Below are 24,046 nucleotides of genomic sequence, written 5' to 3' on the forward strand. Positions count from 1 at the left end.
TTAAGTTTTAAAGAACATTAGTTCTCCAAAGACAAAATACAGTAACTATAACCTCATAAAATAAATGGTAACTTAAACTCAAGATAAAACATTCATAAATTCCTTTAATTAAAGAAGTCACTACCTGAAAGGACATCTGACAAATCAATTTCGTCTGACTGGACACCAATGCTGCTGTTGTATACATTTTTACAGGAAGAGCCACTCATCTCCAAATCAAAGAGGACCGGATCAAATGGCGAGCTATATAACCCATATCTGAAAAACAAAGCAACGTACTAAGCAATTTCCCATCAGCCATCTAACTAACAAATTACTAATATATACTTAGTTTTAAAAGCAGTCTAGGGGCCGGTGTTGTGGTATAGTAAGTTAAGCCTCTGCCTGGGGATCCCATATGGGTGCCAGTTCTTGTCCTGGCTGTTTCTCTTCCAATCCAGCTCCCTTATGGCCTGGGAAAGCAGTGACTCAACTACTTGGGCCCCTCCCCCTACATGGGAGACCCAGAAAAAACTCTTGGCTCCTGGCTTCAAATTGGCCCAACTCCAGCAGTTTAGGCCACTTGCGGAGTAAACGAGCGGATGGAAGACTTCTCTCTCTGTCTGTCCCTCTGTCTCTAACTCTGCCTCTCAAATAAATAAATCTTTTTTTAAAAAGGGAAAGGAAAAAAAAAGCAGTCTAACAGGGCAGAGGAAGATTCTAACCAGATTTAACTGACATAACAAGTGTTTTCTCTATAATTGATACCACAAAAAAGACACTGTCCAGAGACTCCACAATTGTGACTCTGAGTCCAATAAGCTTGCAGCTAATATACTAAGACTGCCCCCTGCAGACCAAAGGACACAAGGGCTACCAGGTGCTTGCTTCTGCCTCCCCTTCCTTCATCATTACAAGGACACAATTAGCACAAAGGCTTTGAGTAAAATCTCATTGAAATCATGATTTCTAATCTAATTAGAAAATCACTATTCTAAATAGAGGAATACTCTATTTTAAACACTGAAGGTCAGGCAACATATCAAATCTAACCTGTTTCTGTTTCTTAGGGCATTTTCATCAGAAAAATACAGTTAATTTACTTACTGCGATTCCACCTATAAAGTTGCCATAATAAATAGGTTCTAATATTTATTCCATTAGCAAAGAATGCCATTCTAAGAATTAAATATAATTTCCCCAGAATAAAATTTGTCTTCAAGACTTCTCAAATTGTCAGAGAATAGTTTTAGAGAAAATTAAAAAAAAAGAAAATCTTATATTAGTATCATTTGTAAAAAGGTAAAGCATAAACCAAACATATTTTTGAAGAAAAACAGTGTATTAAGCGTATTTATGAAGTAATGGTCCTGTGCAAAGGTGGCATCACTTTATGCATATTACAATACCTTGTTTGAAGTAAGGCCTCCATTGGCGTTAGCCTGTCCTGTAACTGTCTGGACACAGCAGTAAGCAAAGATGCACAAGCTGTACTGCACCCAGCCAAATCTTCATCTTTAACATAATTCAACAGGACAAAATACCAATAGACAGAACCTAGAAAACAACAATAAAAACATTTCTGTTTCTTCTTTGTCCTCTAACACACAGAACTGCAGGTACATATTTGTTAGTATACCAACTTCTGTTAAAAAAAAAAAAAAAAAAAACTCCCTTTTCTGGAAAGAAAATCTTTAAAGGCAACTTACAAAAAAGGACAAATCCTTTGAAGGGATCAAAGATGACACAGAAAAGCCAGCGTTGTGGCGTGGGGGATAAAGCTGCCACCTGTGCTGCAGGCAGTCCATATGGGTGCTGATTTGTGCCCCAGCTGCTCCACTTAAGATCCAGCTCCCTGCTAATGGCTAGGAAGGGCAGAGGAAGATGGCCCAAGTGCATCTGCCATCCACATGAGACACCCAGATGAAACTCCAATCTTGGTTTTGGCCTGGCTCAGCCCTGGCCGGTGCAGCCACTTGGAGAATGAACCGACAGACAGAAGACCTATCTCTCTCTCTGTAACTCTACCTCTTAAATAAATAAATAAATAAATCTGTTATTTTTTAAAAGTGGGATATGGATTTCTATGAAGTATATCCTACTATATTTTCTTACATTGAGAATTTCAGACTTATTCTGAGAGCTGTATCAACATAGGCATTTAGATGTAAGTTAATGTGAGATGACTTTAAGGGACACTTTATAATAGCTGGAAAATTAAGAGACTACAGGTCCTTTAAGTCATCCTTCCAGAAATACTGCATGTATATGCTAAGATTTTCCATACCAATGGATGGCAGTGAGCTTCAAACACTACAATTTAGCAAGTGCATGAGTAGAGTTATTCTATACTGCCAGATATAAAACATGGCTTCAAAGATGAATCATGCTGGTATGTATTCAACTTGAGATGTCTTAACTATAAATACATCCCAGAATTTAAGCATCTCGCCTCTAAAACTATCCTCAAGAAACTGAAACATGAAAAACTGTTACAGTGAGCAACTGAGTCTAAAACATGCTACTCTACATTTATATAATAGTTAGTAGTATGTTCAAAGTAAAAATGCTCTATAAAACTATAAAATAATCATTTATCAATTGAGAAACAATTTTTTCAAGTTTACTTCAAAGATCCTTGTGAATTTATATCTCATTGAGATAAGTTTTAGAATGGATCAGCTATCTGTAAAACAGAAGATGGTGAGAAATGTATATTTAAAAATAACATTAGATTTATCTTGACTTGATTAACTACATTCGTTCTTGAGAGGCATTTCCATGGACTCTTTGGGCATTAATAAAAACCACATTCCCTTTTAAGGAATTCCAGTTTGCCACAGTTATCTGGAGTCAAACATACTATACATATATGCAAGAAAACTGGGATGATTATACTTCCTTATGTCATCTACCTGGTACTTGTGGGAATATCCATTTGTGCATCTGATCTACAGCCAGGAAATAACCAACCAATTCAAAGATTTTAAAGAACACATATGAATTAAGAAGACTTGATGTTCACTTAACTGTCCCTTTAACCTTTCCTAGGAATATTACTGAAATGGAATATATGTCCACCTAACTTTAGTTTATCAACCCCTTTGAAAAACAGAGATAAGCTAGCTACAGAATAAAATGGGCCTAATAGAAAAAAAGAGACACTAAATAATCCCCACTCTAATTGTCTGACATGTTCTATCACTACAGCTATTTGTGATTAAATGTACATACCTCCAGTTGCTGCTGCAGGCAAAAATGCCATGTTATCAAGTAAAGCCTTCAAAAGAACAGATCCAAATCCTGGCTGACATGGGTCACATTTGCCATTACTGAAAAAAATTAAGCAAGAAAAATTTCAAAGACATTCTTCAATCTCAAACCTAGCATACTACTATAAAATATTCATTTGATTACAGGAAAAATCTGGCTTGAATATATATATATATATTTACAATAATCATTATAAATATTATGGGTTAAACCACTTTACTAAAAAGGGCTAACAAGTAAATAAAATCAATAATAACCATGAGCTGTTAAACACTTATTGGACAGCTTTAGTTTCAAGATTCAGAGAAAATGATTTGTAAAATGTTATAGAAGCCGGCGCCGCGGCTCACTAGGCTAATCCTCCACCTTGCGGCGCCGGCACACTGGGTTCTAGTCCCGGTCGGGGCGCCGGATTCTGTCCCAGTTGCCCCTCTTCCAGGCCAGCTCTCTGCTGTGGCCCGGGACCCTGCACCCCATGGGAGACCAGGAGAAGCACCTGGCTCCTGCCATCAGATCAGCGCGGTGCGCCGGCCGCAGCGCAACGGCCGCGGCGGCCATTGGAGGGTGAACCAACGGCAAAGGAAGACCTTTTTCTCTGTCTCTCTCTCTCTCTGTCCACCCTGCCTGTCAAAAAAAAATTAAAAAAAAAAAAATGTTACAGAAAAGTCCAATAAGATGGCTATCTGGGCTATTTTTAAATCCTATGAAATATGTGATAAAAGATAAGTTTATTTAGTTGCAAAATAATTTTGAAGTTCATGTCTATGAGGGATCTTCAAGCTCATGAAATACGCATTCATGCGTTCCAAACTCACTTTTTAACAATAATGGTACATACTTATGGGATACAGTGGGATATTTCAATTCAGGTATATAATGTGTACTGATCAAAATGTTGATAATCAACATTTCCCCTCCTATGACATTACTTTATGAAGGCAAACTCCTAGTGTATACTGTATGAACAAGTAGAAGAAAGAAACTAAAGCTTCTTTGCACCAAAATAAATGTCGTTTTTTTTTTTAAAGCTTCTGAGGTGTCTTGAGCTGGCATCCACTTTATTTATTTATTTATTTATTTATTTATTTTCGACAGGCAGAGTGGACAGAGAGAGAGAGAGAGACAGAAAGGTCTTCCCCCTCCGTTGCTTCACCCCTCAATGGCCGCTGCGGCCGGCGCACCGAGCTGATCCGAAGCCAGGAGACAGGTGCTTCTCCTGGTCTCCCATGCGGGTGCAGGGCCCAAGTACCTGGGCCATCCTCCACTGCACTCCCGGGCCACAGCAGAGAGCTGGCCTGGAAGAGGGGCAACCGGGACAGAATCCGGCACCCTGACCGGTACCAGAACCCGGGGTGCCAGTGCCGCAGGCTGAGGATTAGCCTATTGAGCCACGGTGCCGGCCATAAATGTCTTTTAAAAAATATTTCATTTATTTGATGGAGAGAAGGAAGCAGAGAGAAAGAGACACAGAACATTCTCATTCATTGGTTTATTCCCCAACTGCCTGCAATGACTGAGGCCAGCATGGCCAGGCCTGGTCAGGACCGAAGTCAGGAGCTAGGAACACAATCCAGATCTTCCACATGAGTGGCAGAAGCCCATATACCACTATCTCACAAGATTTTCATCAGCAGTAAGTTGCAGTCAGAGCTAGAGAAAGAAACGGAACCAAAACATTCCAGTGTGGGATGTGGGCGTGTTAACCACTAGGCCAAATGCCCACCCCAAATAAATGTCATCATTTAATCCCATTTTCCCAGGAACATTCTGAAGCACCCTTGTATAACAAGATTCACAAATTCAGATGAAGAAAAGGCAAGCAGGGAGAGTTAAGAATAAAAGTATCAGAAGGACTCCCCTTACAGAATGCGCTAAACCACTACTAATAGATAGAGAAGCTTAGTAGGCTTCTTTTATTAACAGACCTACTTTACAAGACATCATAGCCTGCTAACACAAAATTTTTTCTTAGAATCTCAATAATCTTCATCAACATTTGAAATTCTTTTCGGGCCAGTGCTGTGGCATAGCATCCCATATGGGCACCATTTTGTGTTTCAGCTGCTCCACTTCCAATTCAGCTCCTTGCCAGGGAAAGCAGCGGAAGACGGCCCAGGTCTTTGGGCCCCTGCCACCCACGTGGGAGACCCAGAAGAAGCTCCTGGCTCCTGACTTTAGCCTGGCCCAGCTACAGCCATTGCAGCCATTTGGGGAGTGAACCAGTGGATGGAAGATCTCTCGCTCTCGCTCTCTCTGTGCCTCTTCCTCTCTCTAACTCTGCCTTTCAAATAAATAAATCTTTAAAAAAGAAAAAGAAGAAAAAGAAATTCTCTTAAGCAACACATATTCACTGAGTATCAGATCACTAGGCAGACAAGGATATCACCCAATCAAACCAGAGGTACACCAAAAAAGTATACTTTCAACTTAAAACACACCAACCTAATGCACAAGGCTAGAAATCGGGCACACTTATGAGCAATACTTCGTCCTGCCTCAAAGAAGCAAACACGTACAATATCTGAAAGACATTTTCGTGTTTTTGAAAGTAAGCTCTCATTTCCTTCCTTTGAGCTGCAAAACAGTACCAGACATTTAGATTAGTTTTAAAACATCCAAAGAATAAGCAACAGTAGTAAGCAAACTTTTTTTTTTTTTTTTAAAGTATTAACCTTCCAGGTCCATTTGAATGTACTCCAGCTAACCAACAAAGAGTATCCAACACAAGGCTCTGGGCATGTTCTGTGATTTGACCATCATCTACTTTTCTGCAAAGAGTGTTAAGAAGCTTCTCATGAAATTCTGAAAACTGTAACATGGCACATCGTTGCACTCTACAAGAAAGAAACAATGAAAATTAATTACCAAACAAAATAGAACAATTAAACAATCTGTTTGATCACAAGATATTTTAAATCATGAATTTCACAACTATGTCTGTAAAAATGTTTACAGGGCAGGAATTAACCCTGGCTGTTAACACGCCCATGTACCATATGGAAGTACTTGTGTTGAGTATCTAGCTGTAGCTCCTGACTCCAGCCACCAGCTGATGCAGATCTTCAGAGGTAGCAATGATGGCTCCAATGGGAATTTTTTTCTTTTTAAGATTTATTTATTTGAAAGGCAAAGTTACAAAGAGAGGGAAAGACAGAGACAGAGAGCTTCCATCAGCTGGTTCATTCTCCAGTGGCCACAATAGCCAGGGCTGAGGCAGGTTGAAGCTTTATCCAGCCTCCCACATGGATGAAGGGGCCCAAGGACAAAGGCCATCCTCTGCTGCTTTTCCCAGGCACATTAGCAGGGAGGTGGATCAGAAACAAAGAGGCCAGGACTTGAACTGGCAACCATACAGGATGCCAGCATTGCAGGCTTTGGCTTAACCTGTTAAGCTACAGCATCAGTCCCATAAGTGTACTCTTGCCATGTACATGTATGGCCACTGCAGACAAGAAAGGTAGGGATTAAACCACTAAACAGGAACACCCTCATTCTTTCTGTATCTCCCTCCTTCACAAATATTTAAAACAAACAAACAAAAAACTCTTTAAAATATTATAATGTAGTGCTTAACTTGTACAAAGTTTTAGAAGAACTAAAGTTTACAATAATGTATCATACTCTGACAATTACAACTTCAAATCAAATTTATTTCCTTTCTTATTTATTATTAGTGAATAGCAAGCACAGTGCACAGAACAGTGATAAACCAATGAAGTAGGAAAATCGAGACCCTCACAAATCTAAAAAATTTTTTTAAAGATTTATTCATTTAAAAGAGTTACAGAGAGAGAGAGGTCTCCCATCCTCTGGTTCACTCTCCAAATGAACACAACTACCAGAGCTGGGCTGATCCACCGCCAGGAGCCAGGAGCTTTTTCCAGATCTCCCACATAGGTGCAGGAACCCAAGGGCTTAGGCCATCCTCTGCTGCTTTCCCGGGTGTATTAAAAGGGAGTTGGGTCGAAAGTGGAGCAGCTGGGACTGGAATTGGTACCCATATGGGATGCTGGAACCACAAGTGGTGGCTTTACATGCTATACCACAGCACTGGCCGCTACAAATGCTTAAGATAAAAGGAAAGCAACCAAAAATCTCAGGTAGACAGAGACATTTAGCCCCTTTTTAAAATGTCCAATAGGAGGTCAGTGTTGTGGTGTGGCTGATAAAGTCACTGTCTTCAACACCCTCATCCCATATGGACACCAGCTGATATCCCAGCTGCTCCACTTCAGATCCAGCTCCCTGCTAATTGCCTGGGGAAAGCAGCAGAAGACAGACCTAGTATTTGGGCCCCTGACACCAAAGTGCAAGACCTGGAAGAAGATCAGGCTTCAGCCTGGCTCAACCCTGGCCACTGTGGACATTTTGGGAGTGAACAAGCAGATATGAAATCTCTAACTATCCCTGTTGTCCCCCTACTCCATAATTTTGACTTTCAAATAAATAAAACAACAGGGGAAGACACTGTAGCTTAGTGGGTAAAAATGCTGCCTGCAATTCTGGCATTCCACACGGGCACTGGTTCAGGTCCAGGCTGTTCCACTTCCAATCCAACTCTCTGCTATGGCCTGGGAAAGCACAAGATGGCCCAAGTCCTTGGACTCTTGCACCCTCATGGGAGACATGGAAGAAGCTCCTGGCTCCTGGCTTCAGATAGGCATAGCTCCCACCGCTGCAGCCATTTGAGGAATGAACCAGCGGATGGAAGACCTCTCTCTCTCTCTCTCTCTGCCTTTCAAATAAATAAAATATATTTAAAAAAAAAAAAAAGGCCGGCACCACGGCTCACTTGGCTAATCCTCTGCCTGCGGCGCCGGCACCCTGGATTCTAGTTCTGGCTGGGGAGCCGGATTCTGCCCCGGTTGCTCCTCTTCCAGTCCAGCTCTCTGCTGTGGCCCGGGAGTGCAGTGGAGAATGGCCCAAGTGCTTGGGCCCTGCACCTGCATGGGAGACCAGGAGAAAGCACCTGGCTCCTGGCTTCGGATCAGTGCAGCACCAGCCGTAACAGCCATTTGGGGGGTGAACCAATGGAAGGAAGACCTTTCTCTCTGTCTCTCTCTCTAACTCTGTATGTCAAAGAAAAAAAAAAAAAAAGCTAGGGTTATACTGGAGTAAATGGATCTGGACTTCTGGCAGCAGTTCTTGTCACCAGCTTCTTGCTAACATAGACCGTGAAGGCAGCATTAATGATTCAAGCAGTTGGGTTCCTGTCACCCAAATGAGACCTAAATTGAGTTCCTAGCTCCTAGATTTTGCCCCTGGGGCCAATGCAGGTATCTAGGGAGTAAGCAGCTGATGGGGTAGCACTTACTTGCCTCTGATTCCCCCCAACTCTATTTTTCAGTTTCTCCAATTAAAATTTTTTTTTCTAGCCAAACATAGGTTATTAAATTGTATACATGAATTGTTATGTTTACACATCGTCTATTTATTACTATGAGAACAGCAGGAGGATGAGACTACCTTTCTTTAGAGATTGAAGTTTTCTTGAATCTTCTAATGGTGACTGAGACCTCTTGAAGTAAATCACAGCCCCGGAGGTTTTCAGATTTACGAGTACCACTTGCATTCTCATTCTTGACATTCGATGATTTTTCCTAAGCATACAATCACACATAACTGAATAAACAAACAAAACTAAAAAACTTATTTACAATTAATGTTGTGAAAGGAAAAGTAACTGAATTATATGACTATCAAAACATAAATCTTAAATCACAGTTTTTACTCTCATAGTCAATAAATGACTAATTTTCGACAAAGTTATAAAAGGAGGGGAAAAAGACATAGTCACTGTTCTAAAACCAAGAATCTACTGATTAAAGATTATAAAAGCAAAGCTGAGTCAACTCCAGCTACAGCTCCTTTATGTTCTATGAGATACACCACTTTCTCAACTGCTATTCTCCATTGTTGCAAAATTTAAAAATGAGATAACTACTTCCCAGCTTCTTTTCCTACATCCTCCCAAATGTTCACAAAAACAAACAAACAAACAAACAAAAAGGATGATGAACCAGTACAGAACATAGGAAAGGAATCCTCATACCTAAGAAAGTAAACAACACGGAATGAATCAATTCTAAAATAAAGATAATTATTATAATTATTCCCTACTGAGTATACTTTATAAAAGCTAGAGAATTTGCCTAAAGCTATTCAAGACATTTTCTTAATTATATTCCTGCAAATCATTACAAAGAAAAAAAATCTTTATTGACGTTTTACGTGACACAAACCAAGTATCACGTAAAACATCAATAAAGAGCCAAACCACTTTCAGCACTATGCCAACTCACATCCACAGTGCTTCAAACAGCATCTCTACGGCTAAAAAGCATAGTGCCATACCTTTCCTGCTGCAACTTTAGCCAAGAGGGAAGCCAGTGAGTAACCCTTAGTACTCTGGTGTTTCAGGGATGGAAGTCTCACAACAGGACGTACACCACCATTACAAATGTCATCTGTTCCTCTTTCATTCACTGCCTTGACATGGATTAAAAATGAGCGATATTTTCCTCCTGCCATACCTAAAAGAGTATGCAATGTGATAAAGAACTGAATTACCAAAAAAGGGAATTGTTTTGCATCTTCATAGAGCAAGCTAAATAGTTAACTCCACAAAAAGAAAAGTATACTAGGTCAGAGTTTTTTAATTACATTGTTTATCATATTGTTGTATTATCTTCATATGATGGCAACAAAAACCAAAAACACTGGAGTTAGCCAGTCTTACGTATGCACATACACAGTATACACATATCCAGTAAAAAACAAAGGCTTTGGAGTCACTACCTGGATTTGAACAATGACTCCACCATGTATTAGGCATGTGAGAAATGATCCTCTCTGTGGTTCCCTTACTTTAAATGTAAATTGAGAGGGTAAATGAGAAAGTGTCTATCTCAAGAGATAATTAAAATACATATCACTGTGCTTGGCACAACAGAAAGCACTCTAGTTAAATAGTTATTTTCACTACTATGTTTTATTTTGTTTTAGCTGCATTGTGATAATACTATACAATCTATATGCAAAATTCTTTGCAAAAATACCTTCAGATTCACAGACATGCCAGCAAAGCATTAGTCTACTGATGCCTTACCAGTTATAAACCCTTTTGTGATCACAAAAGCCACTCTGCTTGTTTGTTTCCTGTATACTTCTCTGCCTACTATGCTTGCACCACCCTGTTACACTGACTGCTGAACTACTCCAGATTCAAGTATCTGGCTACCTCTCAAGCAGCTATTTCAAATATTTTTGGTCCATTTCACTTTTTACATTAAAATTTAGCAACCATTTTCTCCAGTTTTAACGATTTAGGGAGGGATTTAAATTAAGTAACAATGAATTCTAAAAAAACTAACACATTCACATTGTTGAGACTTTCCAGATACATGCATATAATTCAACCCTCCATTGTGTCAGAACCATTATTTTTATTTTCATACAATTTAAGCTTCACATGCTCATTACATACAAGTAACTTATACTCACTATTGTAAACTAGTATGAAGTCTATCATATCAGTCTCGAAAATTTAATCAATGCATAAGATACCATCAAGAAAACAAAGTGAAACTTGTATTTACAATAGTCTCCCTCTTTGTCTACAGGACAACATTGCAAGACCTCCAGGGGATGCCAAAACCATGGATAGCACCAAATCCTATAGATATTATGTTTTTCCTATACATAACATACCTACAATAAAGTTTAATGTTTTTTCCATCTTAATTAAACATTTGTCACACTGTGGCTCTACTTCTACAACTTTAGATGTGACAGCAAAACTAGGATGAATTTCTTTTTCCTTCTTCACAATTCCACAAACAGCAAATTCATTCTTAGCATCAATCTTAGCCACCTTAGTTTAAGATTATTTTTCTTCTCTTAAATAAGTCAAGAACTTTCACCCTTTCTCCTTGAAAGAAGTACTAATACAGAAGAGGTATTTAGCAGTTCAGTTAAGAGCTGAGTCCCACACAGCAGTCTATAGGTTCAAGTCTCAGCTCCTGATTCCTACTTCTCGCTAATTCACACCCTGGGAGGCAGCAGTGATGGCTCAAATAATTGGGTTCCTGCCACGCACGTGGGAGACCTGGACTGACTTCTCCCCTCCCAGCTTCAGCCCCAGACTAGCTCTGGCCATTACAGGTATTTGTGGAGTCAACCAGCTGATGAGAGCTATCTGGGTATCTACTTCTCTGCTTCTCAAACAACCACAATCATACTTTAAAGCTCCTCTTTGGCACTGTCAAACTGTCAGCATCACTACTCTTGTGCTTTGGGGCCAGTGCTAGTGAAATAAGTTACTTCAACCCAGAACTAGAATATCTTGATGGTCAGGCTGGTGAGAAGGCCATGAGTGACTAATGTCAGGTAGTATATTTGGCATAGACAGGCTGGACCAAAGGATGATTCATGACCTGGACTGGATAGAACAGAATGATGTGAGATTTTATCGCACTACTGAGAACAGCCCACAATTTAAAGCTGTTCCACTTCTGATCCAGCTCCCTGCCAATGACCCGGGAAAGCAGTGGAAGATGGCCTAGGTGCTTGGGCCCCTGCACCCACATGGGAGACCCAGATGAAGCTTCAGGCTCTGGTTTAGAACAGCTCCAGCCTTTAGTCATTTGGGGAGTGAACTAATGGATGGAAGACCTCTCTGTCTGTCTCTCCTTCTCTCTGTCTGTAACTCTGCCTCTCAAATAAATAAAACTTAAAAACAAAATTTGTAGCTAATGAACTAGTTATTTCTGGAATTTCCATTTAGTATTTTCTGACTGAGACTGACCATGGCTAACAAATCACTGAAAGTAAAAACTGTAGACAAGTGGGACTACTGTATACCATGCATTGCAACTAAGAATAATATGTGAACAGCACAAACATTATGAAGGAACTACATGCAATTCAGATTTGTAATTCGGGTGGTAAGCCGTTTTCTTAGTTTGGAGAAGGACCTTCACACCTCACTGTGCCTCCAAATTTTTTCAACAATCAAGCTCGGTATTTTATTTGCTTTTTTTAATCAACCTCTGGGATACAAAAAAAAGACCTACAACTAATATTTCTACTTACTATCCACATAATAATCAATTACCTTTAAACATAAACTATATTTTGCATCTGTTTAGGATCTAAACTGTATCAAATATAATTAAGACTTCCCCAAAAAAGCCCTCTGAGTAAAAATAATACAATATACAACATTCTAATGACACAGGAGTCTAAAATGATAAGATAAAAATGGCAGAATATGTCTGATTTCTCAGAAGATCTTTATGAAGTCACACTACAGTAACTTCCTTAGTTTTTTAAAACCACTGAGACCATCACCCAAAAAGGATCAAATGTCTCATATACAGTGACTTATAAGAGAAAATAACTTCAGAAGCCAGCAAGTTGATAGAATTTCTAATTAAGTCCCAAACAAAACACTAAGTTTTCAAGTTCATTTTTTAAAAATAATTTTTACAATTGCAGTATTATTCAATTTGCTTTTGTAAAAATGTTATTACTTCACCTTTAACAAGTTTGGGACTTGTTAACGTCAACATCCCGGCATGCCCTGATAGATCAAGGCCACTAGCAAGCCACACTGGCCCACACAGAATATCTTCTTTGTGATCCTCTAAAAATGGACATAACCTAAGACCTAAAAAGAAAACACACATTTTTCTTTGAAATTAGTTTTTATTTATGTTACTATTTATAAACAAATATCTAACTCAATTACATATAATACTACCACACAAAATAGCATACTTAGAAAGAAATCATTGTCATGCTTAGGAACTATAATCAATTATCCAATATATTACATTGATTTCCAGTCCCATATTATTTAAAATTTCACCTCGATTTTCAAAAAATTTATGAGACCATGAGTTGATTTCAAATCCCAAGGCATTAAAAAACAAGAATGCAAGTATTAGCGCAGCTGTGTTCACAAAGATGAGCTGAAAGTTAAAGCATGTTGCCAAAGCAGAATTTTTGGTTATGTTTAATCATGTTTTTAAGACCAGGTTTTTGCAAGCCATAAGAAATTTGTGCCCAACATGATGCATTCGGATCTCTACTCCTTTTACTGTCATGGACAACAGCTCTATAATTTAACTCACACTGTGATTCCTCTACATCCATGTGCTGCATTTCTTCATTCAAATCAACCAGGGACGGTTTCCCATTTTGTTCCACTTCAATGTTAAGAGCTGGAGACAAAGGAAAGGTGATCTGCCTATCTACTGCTGTTTCTAGAGGATAAAAATATTAGTAAACTTAATTTTGTTTAATATCAATGATTTATGTGCCTATAAACCTAAATTTTTCTGTTAATTTGGGAAATACTTTGATTTTCCTGACAGATGCAACAAAATAGCTGTCAGGAGAGAATAAAATTCAAATAACTGTTTTATGTACTTTTCTCTCCTCTTATGATAATAAAACATTCACCTGAAGAAATAAATTATTGGCGACTAAACTAAAAGTTCTTATCCTGTGCTACACAGTATAAGCACCTGCAGGGCTTTAAAAATACCTATGTCTAATCCTAGACTCAATTAAATCAAAATGTTACAGCTCACAAAAATACATACATACACACACACACACATATACAAACACATATATACACAAACGCATACATATATGGTACATATAATTTTTGACACAGAAAGTCTTTCAGGTTTAAATATCTGAACTCCTGGTTTTAAGTTGCCATTTTACCCTAAAATCAGTCTTTTAGATTAACTTGTTAAAAAAAAAAAAAACACTAAGAAGTAACACTTAGTTTCTATCATGCTAACTGAATGCAATTTAATAATTCACTATATCAAATTCTGAACTTACAAGAAAGCTAAATAAAAACAGGCAATTATTTGACAATACATATAACAATGGCTTCATTATAAAAAGAATAGTTAACTTCAGGTAACATAGTCTTCACAATCAAGTCTCAGGAAAAGAAATGCATAAAGACAGTAATGCTAAAATTGAAAATAGCTCACAAAGGAACTAATTCTACTCCCCCCCCCAGCATGATTATTATCCAAATTTATGCAATTCTGAACACCACTGAATTACTGAAAAGCTCTGAAATGTTCTCTGGATTACTTTTCTAAATAAAATCACAAAAAATACAGCAGTCAAGTAGCTCTGAGGTTACTGATGCAGGGAAGGGCATCAAACCTAGATAACCAAGGTGAAAATTAGTTTTTTACTTAAAGAAATCAATCACAAGACAAAATCTTCAAACATAATTTGCATCCGTTCTTACCATTAACTTTCCCTAAGCCTGGAGCTTTGTTTTTCAGCAATGTCACTTGTATCTGTGGAATATTAGTGATGTTTGAGTTCAAAACAAATTTGAAGTCCACATGTCCAACCATACAAGCTTTAGGTAGAACCAATTCAAATACATGTTCATCCCAGCTGTTACTGTCAAATAAAGAGGGAGATGCTAATAATTAAAAGCAAAAAAAAAAAAAAAAACTTCCTTCAGCCATAAGCTTATTTCCTTTAATATTACTTTTCTTACTTTTTGATTTGTAGAGTCCACAGTAAAATTTAATGTTTCTCATGGAATAAGAGAAGGCTAAACTTAGAGCAATGAAAGATCCTACCTTACGAATCAATACCTGCCTTGAGACTTATATATCTAGTCAATAAATCATTATTTCTCAAACTGTGGACCATCTTGCATCAAAATAATCACACATTCCTGGGCATCACTCTGTATCCAGGGTGCCAAGTACTCATTTTAAAACAAGTATTGTGTGTGTGTGTGGTTTTAAATTCTATATACATGTTAGAAAGTGAAAATCTCCAAATCATACTCCATCATACCCAGATGTCTACCACATATCTCAAATTCCTCATGCAAAAACAAAAACAAAAGCATACTTCTTATCTCTTCCTACATATCATGAAACAGAAACTCCACTTTTCAATTAGCTCAAGCAAAATCTCACTGTCATCCTTGACTCTCCTCTCATCAGATGCTAAATATTTCAGCAAATTCTTCTCTTTTCACCTCCAAATTACTGCTATGATCCAGCCCTCTCCTTTCATAACCTGCATCACTGTCAATATGGTCCAAACTACCACTGCATTTAACCTGGACTATTCGCACAATAGCAATCAAACTACAGTTTGATCACTGCATCCCTCCCAGGTAATCACCTTTATTCCACACACAGTACTCACAGGAATCCTTTTGGACAACAAGTCATACCACACGCTGCTGCGTTCACAGCCCTCCAACATCTTCCCATCTCATACGACATAAAAGGCTTTCTGACTGAGGCGTGTAAGGATGATCGCGTGCTCTGGCCCACAGCCACCTGGTCTCATCTCACTTCTTCCCACTCTCCCCTACCTTCACTGCGCACCAGCAACAGTGGTCTTCACACTCTTTGTAGAATTCACAAAAAACACACCTTAGGATCTTTGTATTTGCTATTGCCTGTGAATCAGTATCCCTCTGGAGATTAAAAATCCACTTGCTTACTACACTCATATACACTTACATAACTATTCCTTCAGCATACTGTTTTTAACAATCTTCACAGTTTTTATGACCACACAGCATAGTACAGATAAAAGTAGTTCAAAAAGTTCATAGGAAATGGAAAAGTTCAAGTTTATTTGGTACAGAAAAATTAGAAATACGATGCATACACAGAGTTGTCAAAAAGTTCATAGAAAACACATGCTGAAAAAACAATGCATGCATTTGAAGTATTTTTTGCATGAAAATAAACCTGGTTTTTCTTTTAAATTGAGAGAGGGAGGGAGAGAGAGAGAGAGAAATAGATAGATGGAGCTGCCATCCACTGGTTCACGCCTGAAATGTCCACATGATAACAACAGGAGCATGGCCAAAGACAACTCAATCCAGGTCTCCCATGTGGGTGGCAGGAAGGCAATCACAGGAATCATCATCACAACCTCCAAAAGTCTACAAGAACAGGAAGCTGGAGTCTAGCACAGAGCCAGGTATTGAACACAAGCACTCCAAAATGAGAAGTTGGCACCTTTTTTTTTTTTCTTTAGATTTATTTGAAAAGGGGGGGATAGATCTTTCATCTGCTGATTAATTCCTCAAATGCCCAAAACAACCTGGACTGGGACAGGGTGAAGCCAGCAGCCTAGGACTCCTTTTGGGCCTCCCAAGTGGGTGGCAGTGACTCAAACAGTTGAGCCATCATCTTTTGCTTCTAGCACATCAGCAGGGAACTGGATCAGAAGCAGACTAGCCAAGACTTGAACGACACTCCAATATGGGATACAGGCATCCCTAGCAGTGGCTGAACTCATTTGTATCACAACACCCATCCCAGCTAGTGTCTTAACTGCTAGAACAGACAACCCAACCCAAAACCATCTCTTAACTGTACCAACTTTTTGAAATCTCCTTGGATCTGTTCACTGTTTTTCCCTATTAAAATGTAAATTCTATGAGAGCCCTACTACTAGAGTACAAGAATATCTGCCTGAAAAAAAAAAAAAAGCCAACAAGCATTTAAATAATTTTTAAATATATTCATGAACCAAGTGACCAAATTATTGTAATGGTGAATTACAATCACTAGTTTACCCTACCACTGAGAATAAGAATAGCAATTCCCAAAATCAAGATGACAGATGGAATAGTATCGGTAATAAGAAAAAATTAAGAGAATTACTAGTAACATCCCCAGGAATCCCACACTGTCTCTAACACACACATAATATGGACTTAAAGCAAAGTATCTCAGGAAGCGGTTTTACCCGTCAGTCTGCAGTTTCCAAGTTCTAGTATGCTGAGCAGCATCTCCATGGTGTTGCTGATGCAAATGCTGAGGATGCCTCCTTTGCTGCTGTTCTTGCTGAACTTCAACCCAGCATGGAGGAACAGTAGCTGAAAACCGTGGAGTCAGAGTCTCAAAGCGGGTTAGCTCCACTAGAGACGTCAAGATTTCAAGAGTGAAAGGCTGGTCCACCAACAAATCAACTCCTTAATATTAGTGAATGAAGTAATCGAAAGGTTGGAAAAAAAAATAAAAAGGAAGCTGAAGTTTTAATTCATGTTTTTGGTCTATTCAATTACAACACTGCCAGATACCTTTAAAGCTAATAAAGTAGGCTCAGATTTCCCACTTTCATGGTAGTTAAAAGTATCTTATAAACCTACCAGTAGCATAATAGTAACAATCTGTGTCAGACAGTTTAATATTCTTTTACAAATATTGAATTCACATCTACAAAATGTCTAACATTAGTCAAAACTGAGAAGCTCTTCTTATTTCAATTAAAAATGAATTTTAAAAAGACTTAAATATGAGATCTGGTAGGTTTAGAAAATTTTTTACAAAGAAATATGACTACAGTTCTACAAAATTACTGTAGTGTTTACTTCAAACCACATCTTTTCCTTTAAGTTTAGACCCTTTTAAATCCAAATAAAGCAATATTAAATATTTGTAAACATTTATAGAATATCAATGTCCTTTCATATTATTTCATTGCTCAATCTTTATTAAAAAGTACTCTTTGCAGTTTATATAGAAATTCTCCATTCTTCCAGTAACCTATAAAATATTAACACATTCAGTATGTTAGTTTTTATAGCAAATTATATAGTTAACTAAGACAATCAGCCTAGATTAATTACAATAGGTCAGTATATCTCAAGTTGAAGAGGATTCGATGGACAACAAGTCACTTAGAAATATTTGGTTGTCCTAATGGGGACAGTGTGTATACTCCTGGAATCTAGTAGGTAGAAGCAGCCGGAAATACTGCTAACACAGCAGAGGAAAGTCTTCCAACACCAAAAAATTCTGATAGAAAATACAGTGAAGATATTGCTGTTGGTGCAAGGATGATCAAATGCCCAAATATAAGTGTTCATGTTGTAACTGAAGTTCAAATGCCCAAATATAAGTGTGAATTATTTCTACTCAGAATACGTTTGAGTTTAAACACACTTTTCATTAACTATTTATTAAAGTTCTCTCTCTCTTTTTTTTTTTTTTTTTTTTGACAGGCAGAGTGGACAGTGAGAGAGACAGAGAGAAAGGTCTTCCTTTGCCGTTGGTTCACCCTCCAATGGCCGCCGCAGCCCATGCACTGCGGCCGGCGCACCGCGCTGATCCGATGGCAGGAGCCAGGAGCCAGGTGCTTTTCCTGGTCTCCCATGGGGTGCAGGGCCCAAGCACTTGGGCCATCCTCCACTGCACTCCCTGGCCACAGCAGAGGGCTGGCCTGGAAGAGGGGCAACCGGGACAGAATCCGGCACCCCGACTGGGACTAGAACCCGGTGTGCCGGTGCCACTAGGCGGAGGATTAGCCTAGTGAGCCGCGGCGCCGGCCTATTAAAGTTCTTTTAAATGCTATCTTCAAAGGGAAAAATGTTGTCAGTGCTAAGAGCAAAACATAACAGAACAATGGAAACACAAAAGAAAACAAAAAACGGAGGTAAGAAAGCTCAGTGTGACCCATGAAGCACAAGAAATAGAATTACATATTCAGGAAATCATGTAGAGTTTCTTGTAACTGGAGACTGAGAAGCAAGCTAGCATGGTTTCATCAAACTCCTTAAAGCAAAGAATGGGTTTTTAAAGCAAGGAGTAATGCGCTATCGGGACTTCTTTTTTGTTTTAAGATATATTTATTTATTTGAAAGAATGACAGTGATTGGTGGGGAGGATGCAGAGATTTTGCATTCACTGGTTCACTCCCCAGATGGCCAAAAGGACCAGGGCTGGGCCACACTGAAGCCAGGAGGCAGGAGCATATTCCGGGTCTCCCACTTGGGTATAGAGGCCCAAGCACTTGGGCCATCCTTGTCTGCTTTCCCAGGCACATTTGCAGGCAGGTGGATCAGAAGTAGAGCAGCCAGGACTCCAACCGGCACCCACATGGGATACCAGTGCTTCAGCAGCTTAAAACCAGCTCACCACAGCACCGGCTCTATCATTACTACTCTTGGTGGGGAAAAAGAGCTTTGGGGGCCAGAGTTGTGGAACAATGGGTTAAGCCACTACCTGAAATGCCAGCATCCCATATGGGCACTGGTTCAAATCCCAGCTTTTCTTCCAATCCAGCTCCCTGCTAATGTGCCTGGGAAAGCAGCAGAGGATGACCCAAAGACGGTCACAGGAGTCCTGGATGAAGCTCCTGGCTTCCTGACTTCAGCAGGGCAAGCCCCAGCACTTAAGGCCATTTAGAGAGTGGACCAGTGGATGGAAGGTCTTTCGCTCTTTCTATCTCTCCCTCTCTCGCTCTTTGTTAACTCCACCTATCAAATGAATAAATCTTTAAAAAAAAAAAGAAAAAACTAGCTTTGGAGAGCAGTGTGGAAGATGGGTGGGTAAAAAAGGCCAAAACAGCAACCACACTAACTAAAAGAAATCTATACAGAAGTTTATGATGGGGCAATGTGAATGTGCAGATAATGACCTCAATGAAAACATACCTTTTCAGGCTTTTAATTCCTGTTGTCATATTAAAATGTTAGCCAGTCCACTGATTTTCACCATACTTAAATGCATAAACTCTCCTGTTATTTCCTAACTAGAAGAAAAGTCCCTTAAAAGCGGAATAATGTTTTTATCTCTTACACAGTCCTGCTAATATTAAGCTACTACAGAATAAAAATCATTTCTCATTTTACTGTGCTATAACATCTGCCAACTATTAAAAAACAAAGACAAAAACATGCAGTAACAAGTCTGCTGAAATATCAACAAGAAAATGAACTTCTCCTCCTCAAAGCAACCAAAAGTTGATTATGACAATTGAAATAGTGGTTAAAATTACGTTAGAAAGGCTCAGAAAACTTAAAATCACCAGATTTTCCATTTTTAAAAAACACATTTAAAATGTAATGTCATACCTGAAATGCCAGGACTTGAAGGATTTGACAAAGGTTTAGAACCTTCTGAAGATGGTTCTATTCCTTTGGAAAGAGATCCATCCACTAGAATATCAGCTTCATCAATATCATCACAGGTGCCTCCAATTTGGAGAAAATGAAGTTCACCACCTAAGTGCAGCAAAATTCCATCAACATTGATATATGGACTATGGATGAACATTCAAATATGTAAATACAATGCTACTTAATTAAGACTTAATTTGCTTTACCATTACTTAATAGGCAGATAAGGAGGACTAGCAAAGTAATATATCCCTGAGAATTTAGAAATTTAATTACCAAAGGACTTGCAAACTGCAAACCAAGTGTAACGAACAAAATGACCAACAGATAAACATACCTGAAAACAAGTATTTACCAGCATTAACTATGTGCAAGACACTGTTTTAGGAGCTTGAATTAATTCATCTAATCATCACCCCAAACCCTTGAAGTAGGGACTGTCCCTGGGGCCATTTTACAGAAGAGGAACTGAAACACAGTCTAACCTGTAAATCCTAGCCGTACAAACTGAACAGATATTTCTTGTTTTCTGAAGTGCCCACAATGAAATGAAAGCAAATAAAATTTCTAGCTTTTATATCTCTGTTACAGGAAAAAAAAAAAAAAAGAGCAACCATTTAAGACAAACAACCATCAACAGAGAATAGTAATTCTAACACAACAATCCGGAGATTCACTTCCAGCATGACAGAATAAGGACAACGATTATCAGTGTCTGACTGAATACGAACCTATGCTGACACAACAAAAAGGAAAAACAACTTCAAAATAAAACTGAGGGGAAAAAAATGAAGAGACCACCTGAGCTGACACTGCAAACAGATTTGGTGAGGAAATTTACAAACCAAAGCAACAACCTCCAAGAAGGGAGAAGTCAGAATCTACTAACAAATGAAATATTACAAGACATGCAAAGACTGACCCATACTCAAGAATGGGGGGAGGGGGGCAGAAAACAGTACCCAGGTCTCTCTTTTAGCAGATCAAGATTTTAAAGAAGCTATTGTAAATATTTCTATGGAACAAGAGAAAAGCAGGTATAGAAAATTTCAGTAAATAATGTTCCAAATGACTCAGCAAAGGTAGACTATTTTTTCTTAATTTTTATTTATTTGACAGATAACAATGAGAGAGAGACAGAGAGAAAGGTCATCCTTCTGTTGGTTCACTCCCCTAATGGTCACTACGGCCGGTGCTGCGCCGATCGGAAGCCAGGAGCCAGGTGCTTCCTCCTGGTCTCCCATGCAGGTGCAGGCGCCCAAGCACATGGGCCATCCTCCACTGCCCTTCCGGGCCACAGCCGAGAGCCGGACTGGAAGAGGACCAACCGGGACTAGAACCCGGTGTCCATATGGGATGCCGGAGGATGCAGGCGGAGGATTAACCAAGTGAGCCATGGCGCCGGTCCCGACTATTTTAAAAAGCACAAAAGGGGAATTTTGTACTTGCTAAGTAAAATCATGGAAATAAAAAGTTCACTAGAGAGGCAAGCACATCTGAGATGGCAGTAGAAGGAATCAGTGAAATGAAGACAGATCAAGAGAAATTAACCAACCTGAAAACAGAAGAAAAAAAATGAAAAGAATGTTAGGCCTAAGAGGCTGATCAATTACAAGAACATATATGTGAGGCCAGCATTGTGGCACAGTGGTTAGGCCATCACCTAATCAGCATCTCATGTCAGCGTCAGTTCCCATCCAGCTACTCTACTTCCTGTCCACTCCCTGCTTGTGTCCTGGGAAGTCTGCAGAAGATGGTCCAAGGGCTTGGTCCCCTGCCACCAGTGTAGGGTACCTAAAAGGAATGCCAAGGCTTCAGCCTGGTCCAACCGCAGCTATCAGAGCCATTTAGGGAGTGAAATCAGTGAGTGGAAGATATCTCTCTTTGTGTCCACCCGCCACCCTCTACCTCCCACCCCCGCAGCCCCTGTAAATCCCTGCCTTTCATGTAAATAAATAAATCTATCAAAAAACAAAATGTACATACATGTAACAAACTCCATAAAGAGGAGAGAAAAAAAATCTGTAAGAAATAATGGGGGCCAGCGCCGCGGCTCAATAGGCTAATCCTCCGCCTGCAGTGCCGGCACACGGGGTTCTAGTCCCGGTCGGGGCGCCGATTCTGTCCCAGTTGCCCCTCTTCCAGGCCAGCTCTCTGCTGTGGCCAGGGAGTGCAGTGGAGGATGGCCCAAGTGCTTGGGCCCTGCACTCGCATGGGAGACTAGGAGAAGCACCTGGCTCTGGGCTTTGGATCAGCGTGGTCCACCGGCCGCGGCGGCCATTGGAGGGTGAACCAACAGCAAAGGAAGACCTTTCTCTCTGTCTCTCTCTCTCACTGTCCACTCTGCCTGTAAAAAAAAAAAAAAAGAAAAAGAAAAAAGAAAAAAAAAAAAAGAAAAAATGGGAAGCCAGCACTGTGGCACAGCAGGTAAAGTGGCCACCTGCAACATTGGCATCCAATATTGGCCCCATTCAAGTCCCAGTTCTGATCCAGTTCAAGCTCCAGTTCTGATCCAGCTCCCTGCTAATGGCCTGGAAAAAGTAGTGGAAGATTGTCCAAGTGGAAGGTGAGCCCCTGCTACTCAGGTAGGAGACCCAGAAGATTCTCTTGGTTCCTGGCTTCAACGGGGTCCAGCCCTGGCTGTTGCAGCCATCTGGGGAGTGAACCAATAGATATTCTGTGTGTGTGTGTGTGTGTGTGTGTGTGTGTCTGTGTCTGTGTCAGTGTCTACCTCTCTTTCAAAATAAATAAAATCTTTGAGGGAAAAAAAGGCAAAGAAATAAAGAACAGGCCAAAATTTCCGAAATTTGATGAAAAACTGTTCACCACAAATCCACCAGTTCAATGAGTCAAGCAGGACAAATACAGAGACACACACATACAAAGTGTTGCGAGTCAAAGGCCAATAGAACATCATGAAACGAGCAAGATAAAAATGACACCACAGAAACAGTAACATCAACAGATGACCTACCAGGAACTACAGATGACAGAAGGCTCTGGGATGACATTCGAAGTGCACAGAAACTGTCAACTAATAACTCCATCCACAGTATTCTTCACAAAATGAAGAAGCAGAGACACTTTCAGACAAGGGCAGGGTTTAGAGCACAAACTGTATATATTTTACTAAGTCAGCAGTGGGCTCATGTCTGCCGTTAAGACATTCACATCCCATAATGGAGTGGTGGGGTTTGATTGTGATTCCCAATTCCAGCTGCCTGTAATGTACACCCTCGGAAGCAGCAGGTACGGGAGAGCTTCGCAGTCAGGTCCCTGTCAGGTCCCAGGCATTTGGGGAGTAAACCAGCTGACCGGAGCTCTCTCACTGTCTCTGTTTCTGTGTGTGTGTGTCTCTCTCAAATAAATAAATTTTTAAAAAGATTTATTTATTTAAAAGCCAGAGTTACACAGAGAGATGAGAGAGAGAGAGAGAGAGAGAGAGAGAGAGAGAGAGAGAGAGAGGTCTTCCATCCACTAGTTCACTCCCCAATTGGCCGCAACAGCCCGAGCTGTGCCGATCCAAAGCCAGCAGCCAAGAGCTTCTTCCGAGTCTCTGAGGGGCAAGGTCTTTAACCGCTCGCCTGGGCACCAGCCAACAGCTCCAGTCACATGGGCCACTGTCTCCACAGCTGTGGCAAGGCAGAGGATTGAGGGGTAGCACTGGCTTGCCAAGACTACTTCTGCAGTGGCCGCTCCTCTGCTCCTTCCGGTGTCATTCGTGTGTACACATCTAGCTCAGTAGTTGCTTTGGCAGTGGGAACCTTTTTTTCTTCCAACGGCTATTAGATATTTTATAATGTCACTTGCAGGCCACACAGAATATCCACTTATAAATTAGCTTGCCACAGATTC

The 24,046-nt window shown here is 39.8% G+C and overlaps 1 protein-coding gene across 22 annotated transcripts in view; it reads right to left on the reverse strand.

Moving 5' to 3' along the window:
- Nucleotides 1-24,046, reverse strand: part of BIRC6 (baculoviral IAP repeat containing 6) — a 272,057-nt gene that overhangs the window by 145,745 nt on the left and 102,266 nt on the right. For 14 of the 22 annotated variants that reach the window (XR_011386716.1, XR_007918299.2, XR_011386717.1 and 11 more), the window contains exons 11-22: nt 20,147-20,296; nt 17,038-17,263; nt 14,543-14,703; nt 13,389-13,520; nt 12,791-12,922; nt 9,607-9,785; nt 8,719-8,852; nt 5,925-6,086; nt 5,695-5,826; nt 3,214-3,311; nt 1,389-1,536; nt 125-258 (exon numbers count right to left, since the gene is read on the reverse strand). Coding sequence is in view for 19 of the 22 variants with exons in the window: in XM_070069267.1 (XP_069925368.1) it covers nt 125-258; nt 1,389-1,536; nt 3,214-3,311; nt 5,695-5,826; nt 5,925-6,086; nt 8,719-8,852; nt 9,607-9,785; nt 12,791-12,922; nt 13,389-13,520; nt 14,543-14,703; nt 17,038-17,263; nt 20,147-20,296 (1,788 nt within the window). In the remaining 3 variants the exon portion in view is untranslated. The remainder of the gene's footprint in view (nt 1-124; nt 259-1,388; nt 1,537-3,213; nt 3,312-5,694; nt 5,827-5,924; nt 6,087-8,718; nt 8,853-9,606; nt 9,786-12,790; nt 12,923-13,388; nt 13,521-14,542; nt 14,704-17,037; nt 17,264-20,146; nt 20,297-24,046) is intronic. The other 8 variants (XM_051843004.2, XM_051843003.2, XM_070069265.1 and 5 more) reach the window with 2 other exon arrangements.

The sequence above is a fragment of the Oryctolagus cuniculus genome, chromosome 2 (genome assembly GCF_964237555.1).
Source record: "Oryctolagus cuniculus chromosome 2, mOryCun1.1, whole genome shotgun sequence".
In the NCBI taxonomy this organism is placed as follows: domain Eukaryota; kingdom Metazoa; phylum Chordata; class Mammalia; order Lagomorpha; family Leporidae; genus Oryctolagus; species Oryctolagus cuniculus.